This window comes from Balaenoptera acutorostrata, chromosome 16 (genome assembly GCF_949987535.1).
Source record: "Balaenoptera acutorostrata chromosome 16, mBalAcu1.1, whole genome shotgun sequence".
NCBI lineage: Eukaryota > Metazoa > Chordata > Mammalia > Artiodactyla > Balaenopteridae > Balaenoptera > Balaenoptera acutorostrata.
In genome coordinates, this window is record NC_080079.1 from 76,739,349 (window position 1) to 76,755,437 (window position 16,089).

Consider the following 16,089-nt stretch of genomic DNA (forward strand, 5'->3'; position numbering starts at 1 on the left):
CACACACACAAATACACATAGGGCCATTTGTTCCTCAGAAATTTAAACAAAATGATCCAGGATTGACTAGATCCAAGGTTGAGAGGGGGTGTGTGTGTGTGTGTGTGTGAGAGAGAGAGAGAGAGAGAGAGACGCAGTTACCTGCACCACCAGGGAAGCCCCATTGTCATCTTTTTAAAATAAATTTATTATTTATTTATTCATTTATTTATTTTTGGCTGCGTTGGGTCTTTGTTGCTGCGCGCGGGCTTTCTCTAGTTGTGGTGAGCGGGGGCTACTCTTTGTTGCAGTGCGCGGGCTTCTCATTGAGGTGGCTTCTCTTGCTGCGGAGCACGGGCTCTAGGCGCATGGGCTTCAGGAGTTGTGGCACGTGGGCTCAGTAGTTGTGGCTCGCGGGCTCTAGAGCGCAGGCTCAGTAGTTGTGGTGCATGGGCTTAGTTGCTCTGCAGCATGTGGGATCTTCCCGGACCAGGGCTTGAACCCGTGTCCCCTGCATTGGCAGGTGGATTCTTAACCACAGCCCCACCAGGGAAGTCCCTAAATTGTCATCTTTTGGTTTTCTTATTGCATTGTCAAAAGAATGTTGTCATCTTTTGAGAAAGTATAAAAGAAGACCAAAGACACCATTTCTGTAGTCTACTTTCAGCTGTCATCGAACACATTTGGAAATTGAGAATTTTTCATTTTCCAGCAATAATAGAAAAGAGAAGAAAATTGACAGGAACATGTTTCACAATTACGAGATCAATCAGAAGATAAAGGCTAAGAGACAGCAGGACTCTAATCTGTAATGATGATGATGAAATTGATCAGATAAGTGAAATCTCAGAGTGTGAGTCTTCATATGATAATACCCTGGACAAATTTTCTCAAACTAAACAACCAATGAGTGAACAACATATTTCTAAGAACAAAATGAAATATGGTATTCTTATCTAGTTAGTTAGGTACTTGACCGGAAGTACTTTATCACACCGTGTTTGCTAGAAATCTGGATCATCCTGTTTTGCTAAAAGGACTTAATGAGAGTATTTTTTCATCTTTAATGATGTTTCTGTGCCCAACTTTACATGATAGAAATAATTTTTCAGTGCTTAAATTCTTATTAAAATTTATAATAAGGTTGTCTTTCACTGTCCTTTATTCTTACTTTTGTTAGTTTACTGGTAAGCCAGATGACAAAAGGCAGTGACCTTTCTTTCCAGGCATATTGAAGGTTAAGCAAACAAACCATTGCTCTCCTTTCTTTCACTGCCAAAAATTCCCCAAAAGTAGCTTACGCTATCTTTAAAGTGCTCAGGGAATGGTGACGAATGTTAGGACTATATGAATAGGCACCAGGTGCTATGTAGGTAATGGAAGTCAGAAAACAGTAAAAGAACTTCCTATGGAAAGACAGTCAAAGAAAGAGGGTTTAACATACAATTTAGTACCGGAAAAAGTTATGGCAGTACTGTGTGTGTGTGTACGTGGTGTTTTAAAGTTTACAAAGCACTTTCAGAAACATTGGAGACATTTTTACAACAGCTTTATGAGAGAGTGGTGGGAGTATGACTAGCCCAGTTTTAGAGAAGAGGAAAGAAACTCAAGTTGGGTAAGGTTAAATTACTTGCCAAAGGCTACATAGTAAATAACAGAGCTGGACACTAACACAGATCACAGAGCTACAGTTAGCCCCAAGGCTCTTTCTACCATGTTGTGATGCCTAAATACCCGGTTCATTTAGAAAAAACCAGGTATAGAAGATGGCACTCTGGTTATTGAAAATGACATAGTAAAGGGACTTCCCTGGTGGCACCGTGATTAAGAATCCGCCTGCCAACACAGGGGACACGGGTTTGAGCCCTGGTCCAGGAAGATCCCACATGCCGCGGAGCAGCTAAGCCTGTGCGCCACAACTACTGAGCCTGTGCTCTAGAGCCCGCGAGCCACAACTACTGAGCCTGTGCTCTAGAACCCGTGAGCCAAACTACTGAGCCCATGTGCCACAACTACTGAAACCCGCGTGCCTAGAGCCCGTGCTTTGCAACAAGAAGCCACCACAATGAGAAGCCCGTGCACTGCAACAAAGAGTAGCCCCCGCTCACCGCAACTAGAGAAAGCCCGCGCGCACAGCAACGAAGACCCAACGCAGCTGTAGAGAGAGAAAGGAAGGAAGGAAGGAAGGAAGAAAGAAAGAAAGTGACACAGTAACAAAAGGTAAGTGGACACTGAGAAGAAAGCAATGCTGATTTTGTTCCAATACTGAGCCATGAGCTGATGCTGCCTCAACAAGAGACTGGGTAGAGGACAAACTCTGGGGACACAGACAGCGGCAGTTAGGGAGTCTGTCAGCACTGTAAACAAGCATACATCCAGCATCACCAGCTCCTGGACTGACTGCAGGATATTAAAGACTGGCTGCCATCAGTCTGACTCCTTTTTAAAGCATTATATTTAATTATTATTGTAAAGCACTTCATAAAAATGTTTACCTGATACTGCTGTGAACTTTGTATAAAGTTAATTGGAGGCTCGCTTTGTTTACTCTTCAACCTTAAAATGTTATCAGCATATCCCCAGCTCAGGATGGCGGACCACTGAATATCAGTACTGTTCATGCTTCTCACACCTCAAGAAGGAGAAATAAAAGCATCAGTTGCCACTGCTCAGTTATTATTGGACAGCCGGCCACAGTGGCAGGTTAAAGGCTCAAGTTCACACAGCAGAACACGGTCATTCCAGTGTAAAATCATCTTTATATCCATTAAGATGGACCGAACTGTGTTAGTTTTATTCCTTTAAGGCTAATGGGATTCTAAGGGTGGAACTGTATTCTTTTTCACCTGTGGTGTTTTGGTTGGGATTTATATGACTTAGTACTAAAATTTCTGTTAAGAAATTTTTATAAAAGACAACGATAATCAAGCTTCCTCTATTCATGTTCTGTGACACCTTACTTTTAACAATAAATATGAACGAGAAAATGTTTCAAAAAACTTAGATACCCTGTTGAAAAATCAGTATGGACAACTAGTAATACCAGAAAGGGGCCATTGCTAGAGCAGAAGCAACCCTGAGAAGGGATAATTTAATCCTCTCAACCGCAAGGACTGCACGGGAGACCTTCGTTTAACAAGGTTCTGTTCTTTTCTCATTGGACCTGTAACATAGTATTATGTCCTTTTGGGATAAAGATCTGGACCTCCTGACATCAGCGTTTCTCATAAGCTATGCCTTGTTGGCACATTGACTAGGGCAAATGCAGCCTAAATGCTATAGCTGGTGCTGCCCTGGAAACTTAGAAGCTTTGAGTTCCTTATGGAGAGAGAATGCGAGTACCTAGCATAATACCCAGCATATAAAGCAATAAAACAAATAAATATTTGTTGAATGAATCAACAGCGCACTGAAAATGTAATTCACAGATTTCTTTTTGTTTTGTTGAGTACAATCCCAAACGTGGACATCACTTTTGCAATAAAGAAATTGGGATATCTTTGTTAAATATAAACTCCTCTCTACGTAAGCTGCTATGGAAAGGAACCACACTTCATGAGCCTCGGGACCTTGCAAATTCCACCATAAAGCCTGGCATGTAGTAGGAACTCAGTAACTGTTCCTGGTTTCTCATTCCAGCAACCCAAGAGGCACCATATTTTTAAAAAAAGAAAAATAAACTTCTGCTTTATCTGTTTGAACAGTGGATTTTAAACAGGAGTTTGCAAGAAAATGGCTTTTGTAGCATGCACAGGCTTAGACTCAAGCCCCAGAGATACTGAAGCGGTATGTCTCCAATGGGACCCAACCAAGTATCAATATATTTTGAAAAAAAGTACCTCAGGCAATTTTGAGGCATTGTCAGTTCTCAAGTAATTGGCCTATGCTGGGCTAAAGATCATGAAAACCATGGCAGTTTCGCTGCTATATTGTATTATGCATATATAGCTAAGCAAAATGACACAGTTATTTGATATAACAGTGCTTAACACACATGACCTTCCATCTGCCAGGTGCACTCCCAGTCAGTCAAGGCCTCTCTGAAACGCCCCCGTGGACGGTTCCACGCTGGGCACAGCAGTGAACACTCACACAGCCCCTGGCCCCAGGGTGCTAACTGTCCGATGGTCATGCATTTATTAATCGCTTAGAATGAGTCAGGCGCTGTGTTAATCATTCCTTATATTATTTCCTTTAATCCTTACAGTGAATTACCCTGTGAGATAAGTCCTTTCATTTACTCCCATTTTATAGATTAAAAGCCAGGATTCCAAAAGTGTAAGTCATTTTCTCAAGGTCACACAGGTATTAGGCAGCAGAAGTGGGATGCAACGTGCCGCCAGAGGCCATGGCTGTAACTTGTGTGATACCACTTCCCTGGACACACCTAGATTCTGATAAATCCCTAACACGTTCTATGAGGAGATAAAGTGTAATTTGAACGAACACAGCTATTAAGGGCCACTAAGGGCTTGTGACTGAAGTGGCCCAAATAAGACAGGTTAGCAATTATACTGGACATATTTAAGTCCCATCATTAGCATGATAATACCAGCCCTTTCTCTCTGCTCTAAAGAGATAAACTTCAATCCACCCTAATTAATTTTTTAAAGATAAATTATTCACGCATTTTGGTACTTTAAGTATTATTAGCAGTAAATTACTCGTGACATACCTCATAGCTAATTGTAGCATACTAGTGAGAATAAACTACTGATATTACAGCGATGATCAAACAGATTTTACCTTCTCCTCCTAGTTCACTAAACTTAGATAAAATGGTACGCAGCCTCTTTTAGTACTGACAACTATAAAGGCAATCAATCATTCATTTCATGACAGAATGAAGAGTGAGTCTGAAAGAACTGCAGCCTAGCCAGCACACTGAATTTCTTTAGGTGGCCGATGTTTGGCATGGGTCCTGGCATCCCTGCACTGCAGTGCTCCATGGTGGGGGAGGCCATGTGGACCATGTGGACCACAGAGCACAGTGCACAGAACGCAAGGTTCAACACTAGCCGCGCAGAACGCTAAGACATGTCTGGTCCACACGTGGGCTTCCGGGCAAATCTGCACACACCTGATACGAACAGATGGGTGCCCTCAGTCATTCATTTTAGTGCTTAAAGCCCATGCCTAGGACGTAGGAACAGTTCTTTCGCATTAAGTAAAACGGTTAATTTGGGAGGACGGAGGGATTACTTGAGCGGAAAATGTCACTAGTTTTCCAGGGTGTAGGTGACATTTAGAAATATGAAGAGGGCCTCTACTGACAGCACTTTTCCATGTGTTGCTTTCAGTGAGTCAGTGCACAGAGAGGTGAGAAAAACATTGCTTTCCAGACATACATATTTTTAAAACCTATTTTCAAGGCTATAATGACTTCCTTGTTTTGTTTTAATCTCATGACTGTCTCTTCTGAGGTACTAGATTTGCTGGTCAAATAAGTCTGTCTATTCCGGAATTCAAGAGTCTCAAAGTGTACATTTATATAAAACTGTTAATGTTTTCATTTTGTGAGACATTTATTCTTGTCTCCTTCAACACCTCCTCTCATTTCAAATGACATTGCATTTAGTTCCCATTTTTTTCATGTACTGTTTTAATTCCTACGTTGCATTAAATGAACACAAATTTGAGTTTAGTTTTTCACCAAGGACTCAGAAAACCTAGAAATAAAACAAAATATCAGCACAGATGAGAGGAAACATTCAACTCTCACGAAAGATACACCTAGGATGATTTTCATGTTTGATTTTACCTTGTTCTTTGCTGTACGTCATCAGAAGACAGAAATTTCGGGACAAACCGCAGATTGCTCTAGTGGGCAGAGCCTGGAGAGAACCAAATCTTTCTCCGTGGGGCTGGCTGAAGCAGACCACAGGTACTGGGGCACTTGGGGAACCGACATACTCCCCCCATTTCAAGCCTTTTATCCATGACAAAGGACTCTACAACCGAGGAAAGTAAAAAGTACAATTTTAAAAAAGGTAGTAAATATAGAATCACTTCTAATTTAAACTCCAAACAGAGTAAGAGAAAGCAGCCTGATTATAAGCCCTTTGTGGGCAAGAATTATTTTATAATTTTTTACTTCCCCCGTGCTTAGCATATGGAAATATGTGTTCCTGGTTGCTAGACACAGTGATGAACAAGACAGATGAAGTCCCAGTGCCCGTGGAGCTGTCTGATAGCCGGGAAGCAGGGCAGACAACAACTAAACAAATACATACACAAGATGTCAGCTGGGGCTTCCCTGGTGGCGCAGTGGTTGAGAATCTGCCTGCCAATGCAGGGGACATGGGTTCGAGTCCCGGTCTGGGAAGATCCCACATGCCGCGGAGCAGCTGGGCCTGTGAGCCACAATTACTGAGCCTGCGCGTCTGGAGCCTGTGCTCCGCAACAAGAGAGGCCACGGTAGTGAGAGGCCCGCGCACCGCGATGAAGAGTGGCCCCCACTTGCCGCAACTAGAGAAAGCCCTCGCACAGAAACGAAGACCCAACACAAGCCATAAATAAATAAACAAATAAATAAAAATTAAAAAAAAAAAAAAAGATGTCAGCTGGTGCAAGTGCTACAAAGAAAGTCAAAGAAGGGGAAGAGGACCGAGAGTGACAGAGTGACAGAGCTGCCCGTTTAGATGCGGGGGTCGGGGAAGACTGCCTGCGGAGATAATGTCTGAGCAGACACCTGAGTGAAATGAGAGAGCAAACTGGGGTTCTATCTGGGGACAGGGCACGCCAGGCGGAGGGAACAGCCAGTGCGAAGGTCCTGGGGTGGGAAGGAGGCAGGTCGGTACACGTTCCCACTGCAAACAGACATACTGTTCAGGTCCTTCATACTCACCAACTTGAATCAGTTAATGAGCAATAAGCATAGTGGCAAATTAAATGACATTTATTACTTTTCAGGGATGTACTGTTATTTTGACATGTTAAAGTAATAGATTCTAGTTAAAAAATAATGACCCTGGTAATGACAATGACTAAAATGATTTGTAAGGCTTCAAAAGCATATGAGTTTCGTTGACAAGTAAACACAAAACAAAAAATACAGCTTTCAACTATGAAACACAACACTGGTGATCTGGGTTCAGCAAAACAACATTGTCTCTCATATTGATGTTTTAAAATTTAAATTTCAATTTTACTAGTTGTATAAGTTTTGTTTGTATTTACCATGCAAATTTGATATATATGAGCTCTGAGCATAAAGAACTTACATTCAGTGTTCTATTTGTGTTCTACATTTAGTATATTTAAGAAACATCATTATAAGAAATGACTATCAAAGCAAGATCTGTAAAAAGCATTTTCTCTTAAAGTGGCTCACAGATGACTGCAGTTTGACATCTGTGCTTTACTTTATCTCCAAGTCCTTCACAACCTCTTTCCGTTGCCTTTTCATTTTCTACGATTTCCTTCTGCAAACCTTTGTAACACTTTACAATTCACAATCTCCCATCTTTGCTGCTTTTACAATGAAGAATTTAGTTGAGGATTAGAATCCATTTTACTCTTAAGGCTTGCTTGCTTTATTTTTCTATTTCAGAGTAAAAATTATACCTACTTCCCATTTTAAGAGGCAATACTTCTTATCATTACAATCTGGAGGGGCCAAAAAAACATGTACGATTTCCCCCTTAATTGTAAGCCCAAACATTCACACTTCTGGCCAGCACCTCTGGCGGAAAATGATGACCAGGACCACGCTAGGCATGTTTGCACTGGCACAGCCATGCTCAGACTCTTCTCGGGTCCTGGATGGTTCCTTTCCTCTCATTTGCAATGCCTGTTATGTCACTGCCTGGTGAGGCTCTCCCCAGTAATGACCCTCAGGGAGATTACAATCTGACCTGAGCTCTCAAAGTACTCTCTTCATAGCACTAACGCAGCATTTCCCATACACAGAACGTAATGCAGGCATCCGTGTTCACTGGCTGGCACTCACCTTCAGGCCGGGACCATGCTACTCATTTCCCTGCCCCTAGAGCCTGGGAGGGGACCTGACGGCTCAGGAGTTGAGCCAGTTTTTGCTGAATTCTATTGAAATCCAAATGACATACCGGATAGGGAACTTCCTTGACCTGTTCTCTGGTTTCTCTGAAAGCAAACTGCACTAACAACCCCACGGCAGCAGGAAGCTCCCCTTCGATGTTGAGCTTGGAGCCAGGTCTGCTCGCATGGGCCGCCTGGAACAGCTGGCGAGGGGTCTGGCCGTAGGTTTTTATCATGGTTTCCAGTGCTCGTCTCTGAACTGGATCTTCAACTGCAGAGACATCCATTCCAAAATATGTCTGAAGAATAAAAGAAAACGAGAGGTATGTAAAAAGCAAGACTTGGCGATAACACTGAAGGGGAAAACAACAACTTGTTTTATTCTCTAGGCAATGGTTTACTCTTCTCTGTTTCAAATGAAAAGGATTTTTCAATGTTTTTGAACAGGTTAACAATCATTAATAATCTCAATGAGATCAGAATAGGAATGATCAATGCTTCTGAACGGATGAATGAAAATAATGTACCTTGATTGGTGCTAATTAGGTATGTTTATAAAATTAATTTTTAATTTAAGAGAATATCATATAAGACTTCATTTATCTGCACAGCAAAGGAATCCATCAACAAAATGAAAAGACAACCTACTGAATGAGAGAAATTGCTTGCAAATCATATATCTGATAAAGGGTTAATATCCAAAATCTATAAAGAACTTACACAACTCAGTAGCAAACAAACCCATCTATTTAAAAAGGGGCTGCACTGTTGGTGGGAATGTAAATTGATACAGCCACTATGGAGAACAGTATGGAGGTTCCTTAAAAAACTAAAATAGAACTACCATATGACCCAGCAATCCCACTACTGGGTTTATACCCTGAGAAAACTATAATTCAAAAAGAGACATGTACCACAATGTTCATTGCAGCACTATGTACAATAGCCAGGACATGGAAGCAACCTAAGTGTCCATCGACAGACAAATGGATAAAGAAGATGTGGCACATATATACAATGGAATATTACTCAGCCATAAAAAGAGAGGAAATTGAGTTATTTGTAGCAAGGTGGATGGACCTAGAGACTGTCATACCGAGTGAAGTAAGTCAGAAAGAGAAAAACAAATACCGTATGCTAACACATACATATGGAATCTAAAAAAAAAAAATGGTTCTGAAGCATCTACGGGCAGGACAGGAATAAAGATGCAGCCGTAGAGAATGGACTTGAGGACACGGGGAGGGGGAAGGGTAAGCTGGGATGAAGTGAGAGAGTAGCATTGACATATATACACTACCAAATGTAAAACAGATAGCTAGTGGGAAGCAGCAGCATAGCACAGGGAGATCAGCTCGTGCTTTGTGACCACCTAGAGGGGTGGGATAGGGATGGGGAGGGTGGGAGAGAGACGCAAGAGGGAGGGGATATGGGGATATATGTATACATATAGCTGATTCACTTTGTTATACAGCAGCAACTAACACAACAATGTAAAGCAATTATACTCCAATAAAGATGTTAAAAAAATAATGGGAAAAATTACGGAACTTTTTCTGCAAAGGAATATTATAAATAAATAAATAAAGGAATATAATAAATTTAAAAAAAAAATGGTGTGGGGGGCAGAGGACCTGAATAGACATTTTTCCAAAAAAGACATACAGACGGCCAACAGGTATATGAAAAGATGCTCAGCATCACTAATCATCAGGAAAATGCAAATAAAACCACAATGAAATATCATATCACACCTGTGAGAATGGCTAGTATCAAAAAGACAAGAGATAACAGCAGTTGGCGAGGATGTAGAGAAAAGGAAGCCCCTCTGCACTGTTGGTGGGAATGTAAATTGGTGCAGCCACTGTGGAGAACAGTATGGAGGTGCTTCAGAAAACTAAAAATAGTGCTACCATACGATCCAGCATTTCCACTTCTGGGTATTTCGAAAACACTAATTTGAAAAGATACATGCACCCCTATGTTCATTACAGCCTTATTTATAATAGCCAGGACATGGAAGCACCCTAAGCATGCACCAGTGGAATGGATGGAGACGATGTGGTAAATACATGCCATGGAATTATTACTCAGCCATAAGAAAGAATGAAATCTTGTCACAACATGGGTGGACCTTGAAGGTATGATGCTAAGTGAAACAAGTCAGACAGAGAGAGACAAATACCATACAAATAAGTAATGATCTCATGTATATGTGGAATCTAAACAAACAAAAGACCAAGCTCATAAGATTGGTGGTTGCCAAAGGTAGGGGGTGGGCAAACGGGTGAAGGGAGCCAAAGGTACAAACTTCCAGTTATAAAGCAAATAAGTCCTGGGATGTAACGTACAGCATGGTGACTGCAGTTAATAACACTGTACTGCAGATCTGAAAGTTCCTAAGAGAATAAATCTTAAAAGTCTTCATCCCAAGAAAAAAAATTTTTGTAACTACGTATGGGGTGGATGGTAACTAGACTTACTGCGGTGATCATTTTGCAGATGATCGAAAATCAGTACGCTGTATACTGGAAACTAATATAATGTATGTCAATTATACCTCAAATTAAAAAAAAAAAAAGAAAAACTAAATGAGGTTTTTCTTTGGTCTTGTCTTTCAGTGAGAGTTGATGAAAAATGGTCAGGGTTTTCAATTCAGTTGACCCAAAATAGCTTCTGCAAGCAGGTTAGTAGGTGGCTCTATTTCTTCTGTGGCCGCCTGTCAGATACTGGTCAGAAAACTAGAGTCAGGGAACTGGGCAAAATCATTTCAGGTGGTCGACAAAAGCGAAAGGGACAAGAGAATGCAGCTACATGGCAACACGAAGACTGAAGAAAACTAGGGGAACCTGCCCCACCTCAGTTTCTCAATTCCTAAAAATGAGAACTAGAAGTTCAAAACCATCTGTGTCTGCCTGAAATTACATGATATCCAAATGCCCTTTTGTTCTTTGATGGGAGCATGCTCAAAGAAAGAGTCTGATTCCTCTCAAGGCACAGTGGCTGGTGTCACAGGATGACTTTGTGTTGCTACCCCATCTTGAAGATGTCTAAGAATATCAACTATTGAGATGTATTTTCTTACACACAGAGACATTAGTAAGGAACCTAGATTTTTGTAGGTCTATATCTCTTCTCCTGTCTGGGCTGAAGAATCAGGATTCTAAACACCAGCATCACTGAAACCCAAGCAAAGTCTTTGTGATTTCCATCCTGTGAGCTCAAGAGCCACTCATCCATGCTTTATTTATCCTTGGAGAGGATTAATTGAATTCTGATTCCCTCTCTCTGTGTTTGCTTTGCAGGTTTCTACATATATTGCTGAACCTGACTAGAACCTGGCAGTGAGAAGGCTGTAATGTGATGTATATCCTTCCAGCCTCCCTCAGCCAACCAGGCAAAGCTGTCAATGCAGGAAGCAGGACAGCTTCACCTCCCCGGCACAGGGCAGAAGGCTGGATGAGAAACAAAGTCAAAGTATTCCATCTTCAAACAAAACACTGCAGAGAGGTTGGCACACTTAATGTTCCACGCGACTGGTGTCCTCCATGCTGTCACCTTTCTTAGGACATGAAGCTAGAGAGAAAGGGGGTTAGGGCAATAATCAGTCTAGAAAAGGAGTAAAAATTCAGGATTTGTCACTGTCCTTTTCTTTCCCACCTACTGTTCATACATATATATAAAAAGACTTCATGTGTAATACTAAATTATTGAAAAAGTCATGTGTCCAAAGTGATATATAGGAAAAGGTATATAAAAATGAAATTGCTATAGAATGTTGGTAGGTAGCTTAAGAGACCATTATTTAGGTTCTAATGAAAACTGTAAGTGGATCTGAAAGAGCAGCGGTGAAAATCGCAAGCTTTTTAACGTGAAGCGTGTTGTTGCACTTTTCTTCTGAGTGTTAGAGTCAGATGGAGGGTGGTGTGCACTTACTTTATTATTTTTAAAGCTAGCAGTCAGTAGCTGGGTATAGATCTGTCATGCTTGTGCATCTCGCTTGTGTAATTTAGCTTTTAGCACTGAAGCAGTCAGCAAATTTCATTTTTATATCTGCATAGAACATCTCTATAAATACCAAAAAAAAGTTTCAAAGATTCTTCAGAAGTTAATCTTCAACATCCACTCCCCTCGCCACCACCCTCGCACGACCACAAGGGCTCAAATACCTGTTATAAACGCTTATCTAAGCAGGTCATTCCTAATGGTTGCTGGATTTAATATAGTTGAAAATTCAAATGAAGAATGGAATAATCCGATATCCAGGACTCTTAAAATTTACTTTAAATTAGTACTTCTTCACATTCTGTGGTATCAGTTTCTAGTGAACCCCATATATTGGTGAATGACGAATTAAGATCAAAAGGCATTTTTACATTCCTTCTAAAATATTTTTTCTATTTTTTTAAATTAATGAATGAATTAATTTATTTTTGGCTGCATTGGGTCTTCGTTGCTGTGCACGGGCTTTCGCTAGTTGTGGCGAGCGGGGGCTACTCTTTGTTGCAGTGCGCGGGCTTCTCATTGCGGTGGCTTCTCTTGTTGCGGAGCACGGGCTCTAGACGCACGGGCTTCAGTTGTTGTGGCACGTGGGCTCAGTAGTTGCGGCTCGCGGGCTCTAGAGCACAGGCTCAGTAGTTGTGGTGCACGGGCTTAGCTGCTCCACGGCATGTGGGATCTTCCCGGGCCAGGGCTTGAACCCGTGTCCCCTACAATGGCAGGCGGATTCTTAACCACTGCACCACCAGGGAAGCCCCTACATTCCTTTTTAAAAAGTTAACATTTATTTGCACTTAACTGGATGGCAGACATTACCCTGCATGCATTTTCTTATTTATGAGGCTGCTATTATTGTTCACATTTTACAAATTTGTACATTAAGGTACAGAGAAGTTAAGGTCACACTGCAGGTCACACAGTAAGTGGCAGAGTCACAGAGTGAGGATTTGAAGTCAATTGTGGATTTAGAGACTGTGTGCTTAATTGTGACACTTGGTTTTGTCCTATGAATTACTAAATTTCTAAAACAGGACTTCCCTGGTGGTCCAGTGGTTAAGACTCCACGCTTCTACTGCAGGGCGCACGGGTTAGATCCCTGGTCAGGGAACTAAGATCCCACATGCCGCGTGGCATGGCAAAATAAATAAATAAATTGTATTTAAAATTTCTAGAACAATGGTATAAACTCTATCCTTTTTAAAGCTCTAAAGTCTCAAAGAATTAATGAAAAAAATTCTAGTAAGATGAGAATTAAATGGTATATTTCAGCATGCAGATACTTTTAATGTGAATTTTAAATGAGAACAATTGAAAATTTGCACCAGTATTATAGGCACAGAGTATATTGAGGTTAATGTCCAAGTTCTTAATTGCTTTTAAAGTTACATTTTACATCAAATATGAACAAAGTGTAAAAGTTACACCTCAGTCTTTAAAACTTATAAAAATTTTATATACATTTTTATAGAGGTATATTTTACATACAATAAAACGATACAGATTTCTATAGTACCATCCCATGCAACCATCATGCAACTCAAGGTATAGAGCAATTCCATCACCCCAGAAAGTTCCCGGGTGCGCCTGTGGCAGTCACTACTCTACTCCCCAGAGGCAATTAGGTTGGAAATTATCTTAAAGAAATAAAGAACCGTCTTTAAGATAAATTCCCCATGATTTCTACCACTAAGACATTAATTTTCCTTGCTCTTGAATTTCATGTAAGCGGAGTGGATCATACAGAGTGTACTCTTATGTAAGGCGTCTTTCATTCAGCATAAAATGTTTTGGAGATTCATCCATGCTGTCACATACATCTGAAATCCATTCCTCTTCACTGTTGAGTAGTATTCCACCTACCCAATACCTGGAATTGTTAGTCTTTTTACTTTCAGTCATTCTCAAGGATATAAAGTGGTAACTCATCGTGGCTTTAATTTGCACTTCCCTGATGACTAAAGATGCCAGCATCTTTATCATTTGCTTACTGGCCATTCATATATGTTCCCTCCCTACATGAATCTTATTCACCTTCGTATCCCCAGAGCCTAGCAAAATAAATGTTTCCTGAATAGATAGATATTTTTTTTAAAAAGGTAGACTATCTAACAACATTACAAAATATATGTTAAAGTGTAACAATTCTGCTTCTAGGAATTTATCTTGAAGAAGTAAAGAGGTACATAAAGAAATAATCTGAGGAATATTAATTTTAATAGCAAATGCATACTAACTAAATAAATATCCAACAATAGGGGACTGGTTAAATAAATTATTGGATAGCCATACTTTGGAATAATAAGTAGTATTAATATTATATAAATGGAGTGATACATATGTACAGACAAAAGTCTAGAAGGTGGTTTGATATTTATCTTTGGATGATGATATCAAAGTTGATTTTAAAATTTCTTCCTTTTGCGGTCTGTATCTTATACATTTTTCTAACAAGGCACAAATATTGCTCGTGCAATAAGGAAAAATGAGGCCATTTAAAAAATAGAACATGTATTGATATATAGGACAGTATGCAGAAAAGAGTTACACGGCAGGCCTGAACTGCTCTCCTTGGGATGGCGTGCCTGCAAATGTGGTCCTTGGCTGGTGTCTGGGAACACGGATTTCAAGAGAGTTCCCACCTTCTCTACCTGGTAAGAGTGGCTCACTGCACCCAAACTATACAAACAGTGTGGTGTATACTGAATACCTGTTTCCTTCTGGACGCCTGGAATTTCAGGACTTGTGAGAGAGAGGGTGCCTGCATGACCAGTCCTCAATAAAAGCGCTGGCACTGCATCCCTCATGAGCTTCCCTGGTAGACAACATCACACGTGCTGTCACAATTTGTTTCTGGAGGAAGTGAGTGAGTCCCTTGTGATTCACTGGGAGAAGTCTCTTGGAAGCTTGTGCCTGGTTTCCTCCAGCTTTGCCCGGTGCATCTTTTCCTTTTACTGATTTTGCTTTGTACCCTTCACTGTAATAAACCTTAGCTGTAATTACAACTATATGCTGAGTTGTTAAGTCCTTATCCAACCTGGGGATGGTCTTGGGGAATCCCTGACAGATAGCATCTTAGTAATTCTTAAAGAGGTGAAATATAAAACCTGAAAAATCTTGGGCAAGTTTAGTGTCTTTGTCAGTTCTCTTTGATAACTTGGGTATTGTAAAGAAACAGTGTAACCTTCTACCTTATATAAGTGCAGAGTTTTGAAAGAGTCACTTACAGCAGGATGAAACACATTGATGGCTTGGACAGAGGCCTTCCCTTTTTGCTTATACCCGAATACCAAGTCGATCCACTGACAGATGTTCTGGGACACGTAGTCAGACTCTAGAGCCTGTCTATGGATGAGGATAAAAAGACGAGGATCGTTACGTGCCCAAGGCGGGAGGTTGACGTGATTAACCCGTTCACCATTCTGGCGTACACCAAAATCGAAACCTAAAAGAGAAGATTAATGTCAATGTTTATCTCCCCCAGAGCATGCTTCCTTTGGCCCACTGAGGAGATTGTACGAGTTCACAGAAACAGCTACTGTGTGCTATAACCTGGAGAAGGAGCAGCGAGGGGATAGTAACACCGTTGCTCACCTGCTGACTTACCCCTCACAGAGCTACATGGATTAACGCTATCTATCCTAACTGAATCTGAGATCTTTCAACTTTACCCTTCCACCACTTTATATCATATTGAAAAACAAGCAGAAAATCATTGCCCACTAATTCCAATGTTCCAGTTATCAAATCTTCAAATGCATCAAGTGAGAAAATATCTGAATTGTAAACCTGATTAAAATAAAGTGAAGGCTTTTGTATAAGCATTTCAGAATAATTGGTGTTAACATATAATAAATTCAAGACTACTTATATGTAGTAAGGATTAGCACTCTGTAGTTTAAAAACTCAACGAATACAAAGTATATACATTCCTAGAATGAACTGTCTTAGCCTATTAATTTTATGGTAAATCTATAGGTCTGTTCTTATTTCATTTCCACTAAGCATTCCTGTGGACAACAAAATTATACTAACACACTAAGAGGGTTCTTCTGCGATGTAAATAAAGTGTTATCTAATTGCCTCATTAGTCTGCTAGTGTAGACAAAAATCTCA

General features: G+C 40.6%; 1 protein-coding gene across 4 annotated transcripts in view; it reads right to left on the minus strand.

The window, feature by feature from the left end:
- LYST (lysosomal trafficking regulator) overlaps positions 1-16,089 on the minus strand; it is a 195,228-nt gene that overhangs the window by 16,068 nt on the left and 163,071 nt on the right. For all 4 annotated transcript variants that reach the window (XM_057530732.1, XM_057530731.1, XM_057530730.1 and 1 more), the window contains 4 exons: positions 15,201-15,418; positions 8,046-8,276; positions 5,741-5,930; positions 2,475-2,611 (listed from right to left, as the gene is read on the minus strand). In XM_057530732.1, the coding sequence (XP_057386715.1) occupies positions 2,475-2,611; positions 5,741-5,930; positions 8,046-8,276; positions 15,201-15,418 (776 nt within the window). The remainder of the gene's footprint in view (positions 1-2,474; positions 2,612-5,740; positions 5,931-8,045; positions 8,277-15,200; positions 15,419-16,089) is intronic.